This window comes from Balaenoptera acutorostrata, chromosome 1 (genome assembly GCF_949987535.1).
Source record: "Balaenoptera acutorostrata chromosome 1, mBalAcu1.1, whole genome shotgun sequence".
NCBI lineage: Eukaryota > Metazoa > Chordata > Mammalia > Artiodactyla > Balaenopteridae > Balaenoptera > Balaenoptera acutorostrata.
The window spans coordinates 28,715,349-28,735,221 of record NC_080064.1 but is presented as its reverse complement, the minus strand read 5'-3'; the positions used below and the strand labels follow the sequence as shown (position 1 = coordinate 28,735,221).

The following is a 19,873-nucleotide window of genomic DNA, read 5'->3' as shown; positions in this document are numbered from 1 at the left end:
GGCTTCCCTGGTGGCACAGTGGTTAAGAATCCGCCTGCCAATGCAGGGGACATGGGTTCGAGCCCTGGTCTGGGAAGATTCCACATGCCGCGGAGCAACTAAGCCCATGTGCTGCAACTACTGAGCCTGTGAGTCACAACTACTGTGTCCATGTGCCACAACTACTGAAGCCCACGTGCCTAAAGCCTGTGCTCTGCAACGAGAAGCCACCACAATGAGAAGCCCGCGCACTGCAATGAAGACTAGCCCCCACTTGCCACAACTAGAGAAAGCCCGCACGCAGCAACAAAAAAAAGACCCAACGCGGCCCCAAAAAAAAAGAATCATATCACAGAATGGGAAACACACAACAGCTTGAATAAATTACTGTTAAATATTTTCACGGTGCCGGTCAGGTCAGATTCAACCACTTCAGAGAAATACAATGAGCAGAACAAGAGAATAACACAAAGTAGCATAATTATATGCTAAAAATCTTTCAGTGTTCTTAAGATCTGGTATTTTAAACTTATTTATCTATGGCTATCTTGGTTTCCTGCTTTTTGATCTATGTATGACTTGCAGTAAATTTTTAATTCCACTTAAATTTATTCCGGCTACTAAAAATTACACACCATTTCAACGTGCATTTTTATAGGCCTCTTCAAAGGCAATTTACGATCATATTGCCAGATTACAGTTTTGTTGTTGAAAAGTATTCTTCATTTTCTTCTTTATTTTAATAAAGTTATTTTCACAACTTAAAAATATTATATCCTCATTATGGAAAGAGTTTAAAATACAGAAAAGGTGGAAGAAAGATATACTCAAACTCACTACACAAAGGCAACTACTGTTAACAGTCAGGAGTTATTTCAATCTTTAAAAAAATTTCCTTTATGAATACACAGAGTTGAGTTTTGTACATTTACTCAAATATGAGTACCTATAAAATACATGGGTTTAAAAAAAAATCACTTCTCCCTTAGATCAGAAACAAAAATGCCACTTCTATTGAACACTGTACAGGAAATCCTAGCCAGAGTAATCAGGTGAGAAAGAGAAATAAAAAGTATTGAAATAGGAAAGGAAGAAGTAAAACCATCTCTATTTGCAGTGACATGAACCTATATATAGAACATTCTAAAGAGTCTACAAAAAAACTAGTTATTAGAGCTAGTAAATGAACTTAGTAAAGCTGCAGAGTATAAGCAAAAGAAAATCAGTTGTAATAAACAATCCAAAGAGAAAATTCCATTTACAACAGCATCAGATAGAATAAAATACTTAAGAATAAATTTAACCAAAGAGGTATGTGATTTACACGCATAAAACTGCTGAAATTAAAGAACACCTAGGAAAAACATCTTGTACTCATGGATCTAAAGACAAAATTGTTAAAACAGCAATATTCCCCAAAGCAATCTACAGATTCAATACAATCCTATCAAAATCCCAATGGTTTAGTTTTTATTTTTTGAAGAAATGGAAAAGTTGATCCTAAAATTGATATGAAATTGCAAGGAACCTCAAATAGCCAAAAGAATCCTGAAGAATCACACTTCCTAATTTCAAAACTTACTACAAACCTACAGTAATCAAAATAGTGAGTACTGCCATAAGAATAGCCATAAACCAATGTATTAAAAACTGAGAATCCAAAATAAACACATGCATATTTAGTCAAATGATTTTTGACAAGGATGTCTCCTGTCACCTATGTCAAATCACCTATTTCACTTCTTTTGTGAACTGCTATTTATGCCTTTTTTGTGCATTTACCAATAAAATGCACCGACCTCAATTTCTCTTACTCTAACAGTCTCAGTTTAACTTATAAAAGGCTTATATGACCAAGACTTTTAAATAAGGGTCAGTAGTTCATTAAGAAGAGAGTATAAGAGCAATACCAAACAAACAATATACACTGTAATTTTTCAGCTTAATTCACAAGTTCTATCAGAATTATTAAAAATGCAATAGATTCCGTAACAATTATTGAATTTCATACCTGCTGAATTCCAAGGCACAAGTATAAGATACTGTCTGGATCATACTTTTCACCATTTGGTCTCCGCACTTCTTGAATAAACTGGCATAAGCCTAAACTCAACTCAGCAAAAGTGCAGGACAGAATATCTTCCTTCAGCTTGATAGAGCGGACTGTGGAAAGGTAGAAAACATCTGAAATACTAACTTATAGAAAAATAATAACATTACTCAATTCACTGAATAAACACTGACTACACTGCCCCAGGTATTGTGGTGTACACTGGTGAATACATGGATCAAAGACAGATCCTGATCTCAAGAAGGCTTTTTTAGGTAAAGAAATAAAGACAATGAAGCACATATGATGTAATAGGGTGCTATGACAGGGGTTTTATCTAAATAAGATTCTATGAAAAAAAATAAGGGCCATCTAATAGACAGGGAAGGGTCATGTTAGATTCTGAGGGATGTGAAAGGTGGAGAAGAATTAAACAAGTGGATAAAGAGTTCCAATTTGAGGATATAAAAAGATTTCCCGAAGTATACTCCACAAAATACTAATCACGTGAGAGCTCAAGAAAACTGGGTTTCTAAGATCTGATAAATTTGGAAAACAGCAGCACGTTATACCTGCCTCTAAAGAATTCACAATGTTTTTTAACATATTAAAGGCTCTGGAGATATCTGCAAAAAAGAATGCTGTTTAACTTTCTTTAAAGTCATATTTATTTGAATAAGGAACACTTCAAATAACATATAACTTCATGCCTTTGAAAATGCCAGAAAATACAGTATGTGCTCAGCCACAAAAGTGAAAAGGTTCAGGGGACTCAGGTGAACAGCAGAAAAGAAAAGAGGACAGATGGGGGCAGATCATGGTAAGCCTCATATATTACATTAAGAGTTTGAAGACAACTAAGAACTGAATTAGTTTTAGGCAGGAGAGTTATCTAATTTGACTTGTAGAGATCTTACTGCAACAGACTGGTCCACACTGTGGGATGAGTTGAAACACTCTTTCTAGTTATTGCTTTTCTGCATTTAGAAAACACTGCATGTTTCCAAAGATACACTTGAGCTCCCCTGAGTTGGTTTTGCAAATTGAAATAGGTGATTCATGAGGGCAAGGACCATGTCTGATCTTCCCACCTGAGTGCCTACAACCATGCCTGATACATGACAGGTATATTCAGTCAGTATTTTTTTGGATGAGTGAGTCGCTGAAATGAGCAGGCATCCCCTGTGGCTACTGCATTTAGGTTTGGTGGTCTAATCCAACATTACTGCTCCATTTTCACTACCCCTCCGTTTTTCTTTCTTTTTAAAATTTTTATTTTTTTAAATTGAAGTACGGTTGACTTACATATCCACTGTTTCGTTTGTTTATTTTTTGGCCACGTTGTGCGGCATGCAGGATCTTAGTTCTCCAATAGGGGACTGAACCTGTGCCCCCTGCTTTGGGAGAATGAAGTCTTAACTACTGGACCACCAGGGTAGTCCCTACCCTTCCTTCTTTCTTAAAAATGTTGTGGCTCAAACTGGAAGGTGATAGGCCTAGTAAACCCCTGTAACAGGAGTATATTTATATCACTCTGGAGCAGAGAGATTATACTTGATCTGTGGGTACTCAATGAGTCAGTCACAGACCACAGCAGCAACTAACTACTCCAATAAGGAGGGTAGACAGAGGCGAAGCCAAGAGTGCATGCAATCACCCAGGTATCAGAGAGAAGGTATAGTTGGACAGCGACAAAAAAATCTAGTTACAAGGACATACTCATTCATTCCTGCCCCATCTCATCCCACAAAGATTGTGTAAGTATCTTATATAAAACACAGATAATAAAAAAGCAAAATACAAACTGAAAACAAAGTTTAGAATAGAACAACCAGGGAAAAAAGAAAGCTAATGATTAGGGTTCTAAAATTATACAGTGTTGCTCTATTTGAACTGTTTATTGGGTTCCAAAGTTCTTGGCACCAAAAATGAAACCTGCAAACATGGTCAATCATATACAGCTCCTTGATAGGAAAAATTCCTACAGTAACAGCAAGGCTTTTCCAGGTATTCTTGTTAACAACAACAACAAAAAGTGTTACACTGCGTTCCACACTGGTTATTCTACAAATATAGGGCTCAAGAAGACAGATTTGAGTTACTTGCATAGTGTTAGAAAAAGAAACAAAATTCCTTATATTTGCATAAGAAACTCATGATCAGAAGATACAACCTTACCTTTATAACAAGCTCTTTAAAATTGGGAGTGGATATTAATTTCTCTTTTTAAACATAAACTTCAAATTTTAAATAATTTTAAATATTCGATTTACAAATTTAAAACCAACAATGATATTACAAGCAATTCAGATCACAAGGAGAAAAGTTTTACCTCTACAGCCTGGCTCCGAAGATTCTTGAGAGAGTGCATGGTCTTGAGCACTTCCTAAAGGGTCAGAACATGGGCTAGATGAGGCATGTTCAACTCCTGACAAAGAAAGAAAAATTAATGAGAAGTTTAAATAAAGATGGGGAAAAAAATTAAGTAAAGCCAAAATCAAAGTTTTATGGGATTTCTGACCTACTATTTATCCCTTTTGTGTAGATTTATGACTTTATCTGTATTCCTCCCACCCCCTAAATCGAGACACAAATTCATGCCGTGTATTTACCACATTTCAGATCCCCCTGCTCTTCCTTGGCATTTTTCCACTGAACCCAGTTCTTCCAGGCATTTACCCCATACATGTATTTCAGCGTCATCCCAGACACTGAGCACCCTTGAAAGGCTCCTTGAATAAGACTCCTGGGCTCCACAGACACTACAGACTTCTTCCGTCCCTGTAAGAATTTCAAAAATTTACAGAACATAAAATTTAGTTTCAGAGCTTTAAGAATTGGGATTCTCAAAGACAGAATGGGCATAAATTTACAGAAAATGCAATTTAGTATTAGATCCCAAAGATTCAGAGTTCTTAGAGCTAGAAAGAGCTTTAGAAGTCATCTAATCCAATCCATATGAGAAAATAAAAAAAGAGAAAATTGAAGTGTAGAAGGTAATATTGGAATAATCACTAACATTTGAGTATTTACTATGTTCCGGACGCTGGACCCACCCAATGAGGTATGAATAACAGTTATTACCACTCAGGTCTATTTAATGGAACATACAAATAGATGGCTCTAAAAGAAGCCTCAATAAATTCTCTAACTACAATGGAATTCAGCTAGAAATCAGTAATGAAATGTTAGAAAAATCCTTTAAAATTAGAAATTAAACAACACATGTTAAGAAACCACAAACGCGATTAGAGAATATTTTGAACTTAAGTAAAAATGAAAACAAAACATATCAAACTTTATGTAATAGTGCTAAAGCAGTGCTTATAAGGGCATTTACAGTATTAAAATGCTTCTATGAGAAGTGAAAAAAGTCTAAAATCAATAATCTAGCCTCTATGTTAAGAAACTAGAAAAAAGACTTCATTAAAACCCAAAGTAAGGAAATAATAAAAATAAGAGCAAAAGTCAATAAAAAAAAAAAGATAAAGGAAAAATCAGTAAAATGAAGAGCTGGTACTTTTAGAAGGTTAAAAAAAACTGATAAATCTCTAGCTAGAATGATCAGGGATAAAAGAAAAAAGACACAAATTATCAACACCTGACCCCACACATATAAAAAGAATAATAAGAGAAAACTGTGAACGTCATTATGACAATAAACTAGACAGCTTAGATAAATTGAACAAATTTCTTGAAAGACACAAACTTAACAAAGCTTGCTCTAGAAGAAATAGATAACCTAAGTAGCTAGAGAAATTCAATTCATATTTTAAAACCTTCCCATAAAAAAAAATCCAGACCCAGATGGCTTCACTGTTGAAGTCTACCCATGAATTAAAGTAATTATATAAACTGTATTTCAGAAAATAGAAGAGGAGGAACACTAACTCACTTACGTTACTATTATCCTGACAGCAAGGCCAGATAAAGTCATCACAAGAAAACAGATCAATAGCTCTTTTAAACTGTGACACTTAAAACCTTAACAAATATTAGCAAACTGAATCCAGCAACATATAGAAGAATAAAAACATCAAAAGAAAATAGTGCTCATCCCATAAATGCAAGGTTAGTTTATAATTTAAAAAATTAATGTATTTCACCACTTTAAAAGACTCAGAAAAGAAAAACCAGATGATCATCTCAAGAGATCACCTGACAAGGTTCAAAACACAATCAAAAAAACTCTGAGCAATTAGAAAGAGAAGAGAACTTCCTGAACTTGATAGAGGTCATCTATGAGAAACATATAGGTAACATCATACTCAATATTGTAAGGCTGAACACTTCCCTAAAATTGGGAGGAGGCATGAAGGTCTGCACTCATTACTTATATTAAACATTGTACTAAAGATCCTTGTTAATGCAGTAAATCAAAAAAAGAAAGAAAATGCACTAAGATTGTAAAGGAAAAAGTGAAACTGCCTTTATTTACAGATAATATGATTGTGTAGGTAGAATATCCTAAGGATTTCAGTTGAGCAAAATCACCATATATAAACTCAATATACAAAACCATCTCTATTTCTACGTCAATGAAGAACACTAGAAAAGAAAATTTAAAAATAATGCTATTCACAACAGGATCAAAAATATATTAAAATACTTATTAGATAAATTTGACAAAGCATAAGACTTGTAAAATGAAAAATACAAAACACTGTTGGGAGAAATTAATATAATCTGAATAAAGGTGAAAGATACCATCTTTATGGATTGGATGGCTCAAAGTTGCTAGGATGTCAATTCTCTGCAAATTGATCCATGGATTAAGAACAGCCCCAATCAAAATTTCAGCAGACTTTTTTGTAGACATTGACAAGCTGATTCCAAAATGTATATGGAAATTCAAACGAAACCTTTGAAAAAGATGAACAAAGATGGAAGACCTACACACCTATTTCAAGACTCACTGTAAAGCTACATTAATCAAGTCAGTTGGTACCGGTACAAAAACAGACATGTATATCAATGGAACAGAATAGTTTCAGAAACAGACCAAGACATATATGGTCAGTTGACTTTAACAAAAGTGCCAATGTAACTGAAGGGGAAAAGACAGCGTTTATAAAAGTGGTTCTGGAACAACTGTATATCCATACACACAAAAAAATGAAATGTGACGCCTTAACTTATACATAAAAATTATCTCAAAATGGATCACAGAAAACATAAAAGAAAATTATAAAACTAGGAGAAAATGTAAGAGAAAATCTTAATTACTAAAGTTAAGCAAAGATTTTTAGATGGGATAATAAAAAGCACAAATTATAAAACAATAAAAATTGATAAAGTGGACTTCTCAAAAGTAAAAAGTTCTGTCCTGGTGTGGGTGACCAAGATGGCAGAGTAGGAAGACCCTGAGCTCCCCTCCTCCCATGAGCACACCAAAATTATTACTATGTACAGAGCAACTTTCCATAAAAACGACCTGAAGACTAGCAGAAAAGATCTTCTACAACTAAAGATATAAAGAAGGAACTACAAGATGGGTAGAAGGGGGCAGAGACACGGTATAATCAAGACCCACACCACCAGGTTAGGTGACACACAAATGGGAAGATAATCACAATTGCAGATGTTTTCCCCAAGAAGTGAGCGGTCTGAGCCCCGTATAGGGCTCCCCAGTCCAGGGCTCCTGCACTGGTAAGATAAACCTCCAGAACACCTGGTTTTGAAGGCCAGCGGGGCTTGTTTTCAGGAGAGCCAGAGGGTTGTAGGAAACAACAGACTCCCACTCTCAAAGGGTACACACAAAATCTCACATGATCTGAGACCCAGGGCAAAAGCAGTAATTTGAAAGGAGCCTGGGTCAGACCCACTTGATTTTAGAGAGCCTCCCAGAGAGGCAAGAGGAAACTGGGACTCACCCTGGGGACAGAGATGCTGGCGGTAGCCATTTTGGGGAGCTCACTCTACAATGAGAACACTGCTGCTAGCAAGCACCATTTTGGACTCCTCCCACTAAGTTAAATGAGAACTGGAACCAGCCTGCCCACCAGCCAGTTGCCACCAATCCTGGGACGCTTGAGGCCAAGAAGCTAGCCAGCTGGGGACACAGCTCCAAACACCAGCAAGTTTGTTGCCTTAGGCACCCACGAGCCCCCAGCCACCCCGAACAAGGCTCTGCCCACCAGTGGGTAGGCACTAGTCCCAGGACCTCCTGGGCCCTGGCCTTGCCCACCAGCAGGCTGACACCAACTCTAGAATCACCAGAGCCCCACAGCCAGAGATCCTCAGGAGCAGGCTCTTCCCACCAGTGGACCAACACTAGCCCCAGGATACCATGGGACCCAGACCAATACATCCACAAGCCAATACCAGCTTCAGGAACCAGGCCCCCCAGCCAGAGACCCTGGGACCCAGCTCTGTGCACCAATGGAACAGAACTAGTCCCAGGATACAGCCGCACCCACCAGTGGTTGGCACCAGCCCTGGAATCCCATGAGCCCTGGCCCTGCCCACTAGAGAGCAGACACTAGCCCCTGGGTATACCGCAGCCCTGTAGCCACCTGTGTCAGGACCCAGCCTGTAACCCAGTGGGTCAAAACCAGGCCGAGAACACCCACCCTCCACCCAGTCCCACCCACCAGCAGGACAGCACTAGCCTGGGAACTCCTCAGGGCTCTGCAGCCAGCTGCCTCATGACCTGGCCCTGCCCACCAGTGGGCCAGCACCAGGACCAGAACTCCCCAGGCTGCAGCCAACCACACCAGAGCCAGAGGCCTCTGCATTAGGCAGGGTCTGGCAATCAACCAGTCTGGGACTTTCTGGTCCCAGCACGCCCACAGTAGTCAGCCATGCTGACCATGCTCACCAGCACGCTCACCAGCACGCCCACAGTAGTCAGCTTGTCGTAAGGGCCAATGCAGTGCATATACAGGGCACCCCTAGAGCATACAGCTCTGGTGACTAGAGGGGAGTCTGCTGCTCAGCCCCGCAGAATGTCTCGTACATAAGGTCACTTATCTAAGATTGGTAAACAGAACCAACCTATGAAATACATAGAAATAAAAACAAAGAACTAGGCAAAATAAGGCAACAGAGGAATATGTTCCAAAGGAAGCATTCTACCCAATAAGACTGCAAGGTAATGACTGTAAAGATGCACAAAGAACTCAGAAGAAGAATGAACACAGTGAAAGGTTAGAAGTTTCTAACAAAGAGTTAGAAAATATAATGAAGAAGCAAACAGAGCCAAAAAATTCAATAACTGAAATAAAAGGAATTAACAGTAGGTTAGCTGATACAGAGGAACAGATCAGCAAACTGGAAGACAGTGTAGTCAAAATCACTCAAACTGAAGAGAAAAAACAAAAAGAATTTTAAATAATGAGGACAGTTTAAGAGAACTCTGAGACAACTTCAAGTGTACTAACATTTGCATTGTAGAGGTCCTGGAAGAAGAGAGCACGGAAGGAGCAGAGGACGTATTTGAAGACATAATAGCTGGAAACATCCCTAATCTGGGAAAGGAACCAGACATCCAAGTCCAAGAAGTAAAGAAAGTCCCAAACAGACTCAATCCAAAGATTTCCACTCAAAGACACAATATAATTAAAATAGCAAACATTAAGGATAAAGAGAGAATTTAAAAGCATCAAAGGAAAAGCAACTAGTTACATTAAAGGAAAATCCCATAAGGCTATCAGCTGACTTTTCAGCAGAAATTCTGCAGGCCAGAAGGGACTGGCACCATATATGTAAAGTGATGAAAGGGAAAAAACCTACAACGAAGAATACTATACCCAGCAAGCCTTTCATTCAGATTTGATAGAGAGATTAAGAGTTTTTTACAGACAAGCAAAGCTAAAAAAATTCAGTACAATAAAACCGGCTTTATAAGAAATGTTAAAGGGAATTCTCTAAGCAGAAAAGAAAAAGTAACAACTAGAAAAACGAAAATTGAAAAAGGAAAAATTTCACTGGTAAAGACAAACATACAGTAAAGATGGTAGATCAGCACTATCTACTAGAAAGATTAAGTCAAAAGTAGTAAAATTATCTATATCCATAATAAGTAGTAATGAATACACAAACCAAAAAACGTAAAATATGTCAGAAACATTAAATGTGGGGAGGGTAAAAATTCAGGGTTGGTAAAATGTATTCAAAATTAAGAGATCAGCACTTAAAATAATCATGTAAAACATAAATAGACTGGTATACATAAACCTCATGGTAACAACAAACCAAAAATCAGTAATAGATACACACACAAAAAGAAAGGAACCCCAAAATAACACTAAAGATAGTCATCAAATCACAGGGGATGAGACCAAAACAAGGAGGAACAAAAAAGAGCTACAAAAACAACCACAAAACAATTAACAAAATGGCAATAAGTACATACCTATCAATAATTACTTTACATGTAAATGGACTAAATGCTCCAATAAAAAGACACAGGGTGACTAAATGGATACAAAAACAAGACCCATAGTGCTGCATAAAAGAGACTCACATCAAATCTAAAGGCACACAAAGACTGAATGTGAGAGGATAGGAAAGGTGCACCTAAATACATAAAGCAAACATCGACAGATATAAAGGGAGACATGGACAGTAACACAACAAGAGTAGGGGACTTTAAAACCTCGCTTACATCAATGGACAGATGATAAATAAGGAAAATAAGTAATGAAACACCAGCCATAAATGACACATTACAAGAGATGGATTTAATAGCTATATACAGAATAAACACACACACACACACACACGTTTGTATATATATATAATATTTCACCCAAAAGCGGCAGAACACACATTCTTTTCAAGTTCACATGGAACATTCTCTAGATCACTTGCTAGGCCACAAAACAAGTCTCAGTAAATTTAAGAAGAGTAAAATCATATCAAGCATCTTTTCCAACCACAATGCTATGAGAGTAGAAACCAAATACACGAAAAAACTGTAAAAAACACACAGCACAGAAGACTAAACAATATGTTACTAAACAACCAATGGGTCACCAAAGAAATTAAAGAGGAAATCAAGATATACCTGGAGACAAATGAAAATGAACACAATTATCCAAAATCTATGGGATACAGCAAAAGCAGTTCTAAGAGGTAAGTTTATAGTGACAAGCCTACTTAAGGAAACAAGAAAAATCTCAAATAAACAACCTAACCTTATACCCTAAGGGAACTAGAAAAAGAAAAATAAAACTGAAAGTTAGTAAAGGAAAGAAATCATAAAGATCAGAGCAAAAATAAACTAGAGACTAAAAAGCAATAGAAAAGATCAATGAAATCAAGAGCTGATCTTTTTAAAAGATAAGCAAAGTGGATAAACCTTCAGCTGGACTCATCAAGGAAAAAAGAAAGGTACAAATAAATTTTTTAAAAAAATGAGAAGAGAGAAGTTACAACAAACAACACAGAAATATAAAGGATCTTAAGAGATTACTATGAACAATTATACACCAAAAAACCACTTAGAAGAAATGGACAAATTTTTAGAAATGTACACTCTCCTAAGACTGACTCAGAAATACACAGAAAATATGAACAGACCAATTACTAGTAGTGAAATTGAATCAGTAATCGTAAAACTCCCAACAAACAAAAGTCTAAGACCAGACAGCTTCACAGATGAAGTCGACCAAACATTTAGAGAAGAGTTAATACCTATCCTTCTCAAACTATTACAAAAAATAGCAGAGAAAGAAACACTTATGAATTCATTCTACAGGTGATCCAGTATCACCCTGATACCAAAAGCAGACGGCCATAAAAGAAGACAATTACAGGCCAATATCACTGATAAACATACATACAAAAATCCTCAACAAAATATTAGCATACCAAATTCAACAATACATTACAAGGATCACATACCATGAGCAAGTGGGATTTATCCCAGGGATGCAAAGAATAATTTGGTATTTGCAAACCAATGTGATACACCACATTAACAAACTGAAGTATAAAAGTCGTATGATCATCTCAACAGATGCAAAAAAAGCCTTTGACAAAATTCAACATTCATTTATGATAAAAATTCTCCACAAAATGGCTATAGCGGGGGCTTCCCTGGTGGCGCAGTGGTTGAGAGCCTGCCTGCTAATGCAGGAGACGCGGGTTCGGGCCCTGGCCTGGGAGGATCCCGCGTGCCGCGGAGCGGCTGGGCCCGTGAGCCATGGTTGCTGAGCCTGCGCGTCTGGAGCCTGTGCTCCGCGGCGGGAGAGGCCGCGATGGTGAGAGGCCTGCGCAGCGCGATGAAGAGTGGCCCCTGCTTGCCGCAACTGGGGAAGGCCCTCGCACAGAAACGAAGACCCAGCACAGCCAAAAATAAAAATAAATAAATAAATAAATTAAAAAAAAAAAAAAAAAAGTAACTGAAGTGAAAAACCAATTGAGGACACAAAACAAGGCAAAAATAAAAAAAAAAAAAAAAAAAAAAGGCTATAGCGGGAACATACCCTAATGTAATAAAGGCCATATATGACAGACCCACAGCTAACATCATATCGAATGATGAAAAACTGAAACAATTTCCTCTAAGATCAGGAATAAGACAAGGATACCCATTCTGCCACTTTTATTCAACACGGTATTGGAAGTCCCAGCCACAGCAATCAGAGAAGAAAAAGAAATAAAAGGAATCCAAATTGGAAAGGAAGAAGAAAACTGTCACTGTTTGCAGATAACACTATACTATACATACAAAAAATCCTAAAGACACCACCAAAAAGTTATGAGAACTCACCAATGAATTCAGTAAAGTTGCATGATACAAAATATACAAAATCTGTTGCATTTCTATACACTAACAACAAACTGTCAGAGAAATTTTAAAAACAATCCCGTTTACAATCGCATCAAAAAGAATAAAATACCTAGGAATAAATCTAACGAAGGAGGTAAAAGACCTGACTCAGAAAACTATAAGACAATGATGAAGGAAACTGAAGATTAAACAAACAAATGGAAAAATATACCACTCTCGTGAATTAGAAGAATATTGTCAAAATAACCATACTACCCAAGGCAAACTACAGATTCAACGCAATAAAATCAAAATACCAATGGCATTTTTCACAGAACTAGAACAAATAATTCTAAAATTCATTAGGAAACATAGAACACCCATAATAGCCAAAACAATCTTGAGAAAAGAGAACAAAGCTGGAGGTATCATACTCCCTGATTTCAAACTATGCTAAAAACTACAGTGATCAAAACAGTATGGTAGTGGCACAAAAACATACACACAGATCAATGGAACAGAATAGATAGTCCAGACAAACCTATGCTTATATGGTCAATTAATCGATGACAAAAGAGGCAAGACTATACTGTACAATGAAGAAAAGACTGACTCTTCAGTAAATGGCATTGCGAAAAGTGGACAGCTACATGGAAAAGAATGAAACTGGACCACTTTTTCATACCATATACAAAATTAAACTGAAAATGGATTAAAGACTTAAATGTAAGACCTAACACCATGAAAGTCCTAGAGGAAAACACAGGCAGGAAACTTTGACGTCGGTTTTAGTAAAATTTTTTGGGTCTGTCCCCTCAGGTAAAGACAACCAAAGCAAAAATAAACAAATGGGACCACATCAAACTAAAAAGATTTTGCACAGCAAAGGAAACCCTTAACAAAATGTAAAGGCAACCTACTGAATGGGAAAGGATATTTCCAATTTATATATCTGGAAAGAGGTTAATATCCAAAATGTATAAAGAACTCAATATCCAACAAACAAACAAACAAAAAATGGAATTAAAAAACGGGCAGAGGATCTGAATAGCCATGTTCCCAAAAGGGACATACAGATTGCCAACAGACACACAGAAAGATGCTCCACATCACTAATCATCAGGGAAATGCAAGTCAAAACCACAATGAAATATCACCTCACACCTGTCAGAATGACTACAATGAAAGGGACAAGAGATAGCAAGTGTTGGCAACGATGTGTAAAAAGGGGAACACTCATGCGCTGTTGGTGGGAATGTAAATTGGTGCAGCCTTTGTGGAAAACAGTATGGCGCTTCCCCAAAAATTAAACATAGAACTACCATTTGATCCAGCAATTCCACTTCTGGGTATTTTTTACCCAAAGAAAACAAAAACACTAATTCAAAAAGATATATATGCACCCCTAAGTCCACTGCAGCATTACTGACAACAGCCAAGATATGGAAACAACCTAAGTGTCCTAGATGAATGAATAAAAAAGATGTGGTAAACACACACACACACACACACAGTTACATACAATGGAATGATTACTCAACCACAAAAAAGAATGAAATCTTGCCATTTGTGACAGCAGGGATGGATCTAGAGGGTATTATGGTAAGTGAAACAAATCAGACAGAGAAAGACAAATACTATATGATTTCACTTATATCTGGAATCTAAAAAACAAATGAACAAACATAATAAAACAGAAACAGAATTATAGATACAGAGAATAAACAACTGGTTCTCACAGGGGAGGCGGTTGGGGAGATGAGAGACATAGGTGAGGGAGATTAAGAGGTACAAACTTCCAGTCACAAAGTAAATGAATCATGGTTATGTTATGAAATGTACAGTGGGAATACAATCACACAATTATAATTATGTAATATCTTTGTATGTTGACATATTGTAACCAGACTTATCCTAGTGAACATTTTGAAATATGCAGAAATGTTGAATCAGTATGTTGTGCTCCAAGAACTAACATAGTATTATAGGTCAATTATATTTCAAAAACAAACAAACAAATTCTTAGAAAAAGAGATCAGATTTGTGGCTACCAGAAGCAGGGACTAGGGGGAGGGAGACTGGATGAAGGTAGCCAAAAGGCGCAAATTTCCAGTTTAAGTAAGTACTAGGGGTATAATGTGCAACATGATATACATAATGAACACTGCTCTGTGCTATATATGCAAGTTGTGAAGAGAGTAAATCCTAAGAGTTCTCATAGTAAGAAAAAAAATTTTTTTAGTTTCTTTAATTTTTTATCTATATGAGATGATGAATGTTTACTATCTTACTGTGGCGATCATTTCATGATGTACGTAAGTCAAATCATTATGCTCTACACCTTAAACTTAATGCTGTTATGTCAATTATATCTCAATAAAACTGGAAGAAAATAAATAAATGAACCATGGAAATAGGGAAGAAGTTGTTTTTCACTATTAAGAAAATAAAAATGAAGTCACAGAATAGAAGGAAAAGTCATATTCGATAAAAGAATTATATCTGTAATAAAAAACACAACTCAATGACAACTAACCCAATTTTAAAAATGTGCAATAGTTCTGAATACACACTACATCAAAGATACACAAAGAGCAAATATACATTTGAAAAGATGCCCACATATTAGTCATAAGGAAAATACATATTAAAGCCATAAATTAATACCACTACACATTTACTAGAATGGCTAAAATTACAAATTGACAATACCAAGTGTTTTAAGTCGTGGAGCAGATAGAACTCACAGACTGCTGGTGGGAATTCAAAATAGTACATCAACTTTGGAACACATTTTGGCAGCTTTCTTACAAAGTTAAAAATACACATAAGACCTAGCAATTCCACCCCTAGATATTTTTTCCCCAAATGAAAACATACATTCTTCACAAAGATTTATACTAGAATGTTCACAGCAGCTTTATTTAAAATGCTCAAAACTGGAAATAACCCAAATTTCCATCAGCTGTTAAACAACTATATAAACTGTGGTTTATCCATGAAATGAAATGCTCAGAAGTAAAAAGGAATGAACTAGTAATTCATGAAACAATATGGATGAATCTCAAAAACATTATGCTAATTGAAGGAATTCAAACACAAAAGAATAGAAATTATACAATTCCATTTATATGAAATTTTAGAAAAGGCAAAGCAGTACAATTTTGCATCAATCTGCAAAGCAGATCAGTGGTTGTCAGGAGCTGGAGATGAAGACTGACTGGCAACAGTAACAAGGCAACTTTTTGGAACGAGAAAAGTGTTATGACTGTGGTGGTAGTTACATACTGAATACGTTTATCAAAGCCTATCAAATTGTACGCTTAAAATTTATGATTTTTTTTTAATTTATGAATTTTTAAATGTAACTAACTCAATAGAGCTAATTTTAAAAAGAAGACTATTATTCTTTTAATTTTGGTATTGGAAAGCCCTGTCAACATGAAAAACATTCTTGTGAACTTCACTATTATAACTATACTACATAAAATAGTGAACCTCATTATTATGTTTAAAAAGCTAAATTTAGAGACTTTAAAAAAGAGGAAAGTGTGTAACGATTATAAAAAACAAACAGAAAAATCCTTTGATTATAGAAACAAAATAAAAAGTCCCTCCTGAAGAAAAATAAAATAAAAGATACGGTTTTTGACTTCAAAAAAACAAAAACAAAAGCACAAAAATACAAGGTTGGAAAACAACAAAGAAAAGAAAATGCTAGAAAATTTAAGCTACTGCTTACTCTTCGTCTGGGCTGGGGGAAGCCATCTCTGTGTCGTCTTCTTGTTCGGGAACGTGCCTGAATTCCCTGTCCTTTATTCAGTGGGTCAAAGGATTCTATGATAACCAAGAGAAAGCCTAATGTGAGATAAATCACTCACAGACTTAAATAAACACTTAGGGTGAAGGAGGAAATATCAGGTAATCATCACTATATTCATTATTTTGTTTATGATAAAATATGGACTTTACTTATATACATAAGAAAACAAGGAGATACAGCATGTATAAAAACTTTATTAACAATCAAGAAAACCCCCTATATGATTACTGTGGGAAACTTAAAAACAACAACAACAAAAACAAATTAACCCCTTATAAAGAACAATATGGTATGAATTAATACCTTCAAAGGCAGGGACCATTTGTGCCCTAGATAGTTATCATACATTATAACTGCTTCATTATGCCAATTCAGAGTTGTACCAATCTTCTAATAAAGGACTTTCAACAGACAGGTTACACTGCACAAACCTGATGGAAAATCTGCTTCCAGATCCTGTTCAGTTTCCCCTTTTGAGAACTGCTTCACTTCTAAATCAGCCTCTTGCACAGTATTTGACTTTAAGGCATAATGATTTAATTCTTCCTCCCAGCTATGTGGAGTAGATACTGCCTCTGATTCAAGATCGCCACTGTAAGTACTTCCTTGGTCTGAAATATACAGAAAAACAAACAAGCCCTCAAAACGAGATAAGACGCTTGACATACTCAGAAACCTCTCTGAAACCTTAAATACCAAAAAGTCAGGTATGGTTGCTGGACAATTCCATAGGTACACTCAAGAATGAAGTAACTTGTTCACCAATATCACAGAACTAGATTTATATTCTTGGTATACACTTTAGAGCATTATTTCAATTAATCCTTAAAACCAATATCTGAGGTAGCTTTTATTAGTCTCTTTACAAATTAGCACAAAATCATAGATGTCTGGTGCCCCCTACAAACAGTTAAAATTGCAAATATTAAATCCAAGGATGCTAATACTTTATGGGTTTGTATCACTAACAGAGGATAATATTTCTAAGATTCAAAATACATTTACAATTACAAACCTTTTTCAAATATCTTGGTGTCTAGAAAGAGCTCCTGTTCAGAAGTTTGGGATCCTAAAGAAAAAGAAAAGCACATAATAAGTCAATTTATATGTATACAAAAAACAAACTGCATCTCAAATGAAATGACTGCACTAGGGAGGTTCTACATAAATAGCCTTTATAGGCAGAAAAGAATGATTCATTAATAAAAGTCAGGCATTAGTGATAAATAGTTAAATTACAATTGATAACAGTGGTTACACTTCTAGATACCAAGCAGTATGAAAGAAGTCATGGCAAGAGAGACCTTTATTTTGGATTCTGTGCTATCTGAAATTCTTTTTTTTTTTTTTTTTTTAACCACAACAGACACACACACACAATACCGATTTACTCACAGGTTGACAAATCTGTTTTAAATTGCTTTTTCCTTCCCTAAATAAAATATGCTTTACCATGCAGTGGAAAGCCGACAGACTTAGAATATAAACACATGAGCAATCAGCGCATGGAACTAAACAGAACAAAGTTCTATCAATTATAAACTACTTTTTTTTTTTTTTTAAGTTTTTGGGCCACACCATGCAGCATGTGGGATCTTGGTTCCCCGACCAGGAATCGAACGAGAGTGCCCTCTGCAGTGGAAGCGCAGAGTCTTAACCACTGGACCGCCAGGGAAGTCCCTATAAACTACTTTAAAAGTAAAGAGTTTAGGGAATTCCCTGGCGGTCCAGTGGTTAGGACCCGGAGCTTTCACTGCTGGGGTCCAGGTTCAATCCCTGGTCAGGGAACTAAGATCCCACAAGCTGCACAATGTGGCCAAGAAAAAAAAAAAAAAAAAGGATGAAGAAAAAAGTAAAGAGTTTAAAGATTTAAAGTATTAAAAAAAAAAAGATTTTTTTAAAAACCAAGGAAAATTGTCTCTTTTCCCTGAAATCAAAGATAAGTGAGCCAGATCCTTTCAGTTGGAATTTTCTCCCCCCTTTATATTTCTAAACCATTTGATTTTACTTACACTATGATGATTAAAACTATCTGTCTTGAAGCTAAGTCTTTAAAGTTTTTCTGTTTGACTCAACTGTAGACAAAGGCAAAGTCACAATATTTGTATAGAGGAAACATTTGATAAATACTGACTATTAATGTGAATGGAGAAGCCAACTTAAAATGAGGTTTCTCATCAGGAATTGCTGGAACTTGCAAAATCAGAAATTAGAAGATCAAGCATAGGTGCAATACTCTTTTTTTTTATAAATTTATTTATTTATTTATTTATGGCTGCATTGGGTCTTCATTGCTGCGCATGGGCTTTCTCTAGTTGCGGCCAGCGGGAGCTACTCTTCGTTGCGGTGCGCGGGATTCTTGTTGCAGTGGCTTCTCTTGTTGCAGAGCGCGGGCTTCAGTAGCTGTGGCTTGCAGGCTCTAGAGCGTAGACTCAGTAGTTGTGGTGCATGGGCTTAGTTGCTCTGCGGCACGTGGGATCTTCGTGGACCAGGGCTTGAACCTGTGTCCCCTGCATTGGCAGGTGGATTCTTAACCGCTGTGCTACCAGGAAAGCCCAAGGGCAATATTCTAAGACTTTAAAACCCACATATAAATGGGTCAGAATTGAGATTATACACCAAAGAGCAAAATGAGACCAGAAACTTTGGGATAATAACAAAAAGCTTTGTACCCATCTCTCAGAGTATATCTGATTTAAAAATGTACTGGCAACACAACAGAAAAGTTGACAGTAGTTTTTTAAAATGCTGTAGTGTTCAGAAAACCAGCTAGAATGTATTACGCAAAATCAGAACCCAGTGGCTAGCTTTATAAAAACCATCACAGAAAAAACAAATTGTCAGGAAAGAGTAATTTCTTGGCTCATCAATGATATATGAAAAGGCCACTGTGGGCTTCCCTAGTACAACAGTGGTTATGAACCCGCCTGCCAATGGAGGGGACACAAGTTCGAGCCCTGGTCTGGGAAGATCCCACATGCCGCAAAGCAACTAAGCCCATGCACCACAACTACTGAGCCTGTGCTCTAGAACCCGCGAGCCACAACTGCGGAAGCCTGTGCACCTAGAGCCTGTGCTCTGCAACAAGAGAAGCCACCGCAGGGAGAAGCCCGTGCACTGCAACGAAGAGTAGCTCCTGCTCACCACAACTAGAGAAAGCCCGCGTGCGGCAATGAAGACCCAATGCAGCCAAAAATAAAATAAAATTAAATTAAATTAAAAAAAGAAGGCCATTGCAAAAATTCACCTATACATTTCAACTACCTTTAACACCATTTCCTTTATCTCTTCTTATATCCAA

The 19,873-nt window shown here is 36.6% G+C and overlaps 1 protein-coding gene across 11 annotated transcripts in view; it reads right to left on the bottom strand.

Annotated features, from left to right (window-relative positions):
• Positions 1-19,873, bottom strand: part of ZMYM4 (zinc finger MYM-type containing 4) — a 180,362-nt gene that overhangs the window by 21,730 nt on the left and 138,759 nt on the right. For 10 of the 11 annotated variants that reach the window (XM_057553943.1, XM_057553920.1, XM_057553941.1 and 7 more), the window contains 6 exons: positions 17,588-17,641; positions 17,004-17,183; positions 16,492-16,586; positions 4,642-4,810; positions 4,362-4,457; positions 1,991-2,142 (listed from right to left, as the gene is read on the bottom strand). In XM_057553943.1, coding sequence (XP_057409926.1) covers positions 1,991-2,142; positions 4,362-4,457; positions 4,642-4,810; positions 16,492-16,586; positions 17,004-17,183; positions 17,588-17,641 — 746 coding nt within the window. Of the gene's footprint in view, positions 1-1,990; positions 2,143-4,361; positions 4,458-4,641; positions 4,811-16,491; positions 16,587-17,003; positions 17,184-17,587; positions 17,642-19,873 lie in introns of those variants that run through there. The other variant, XR_009009373.1, reaches the window with a different exon arrangement.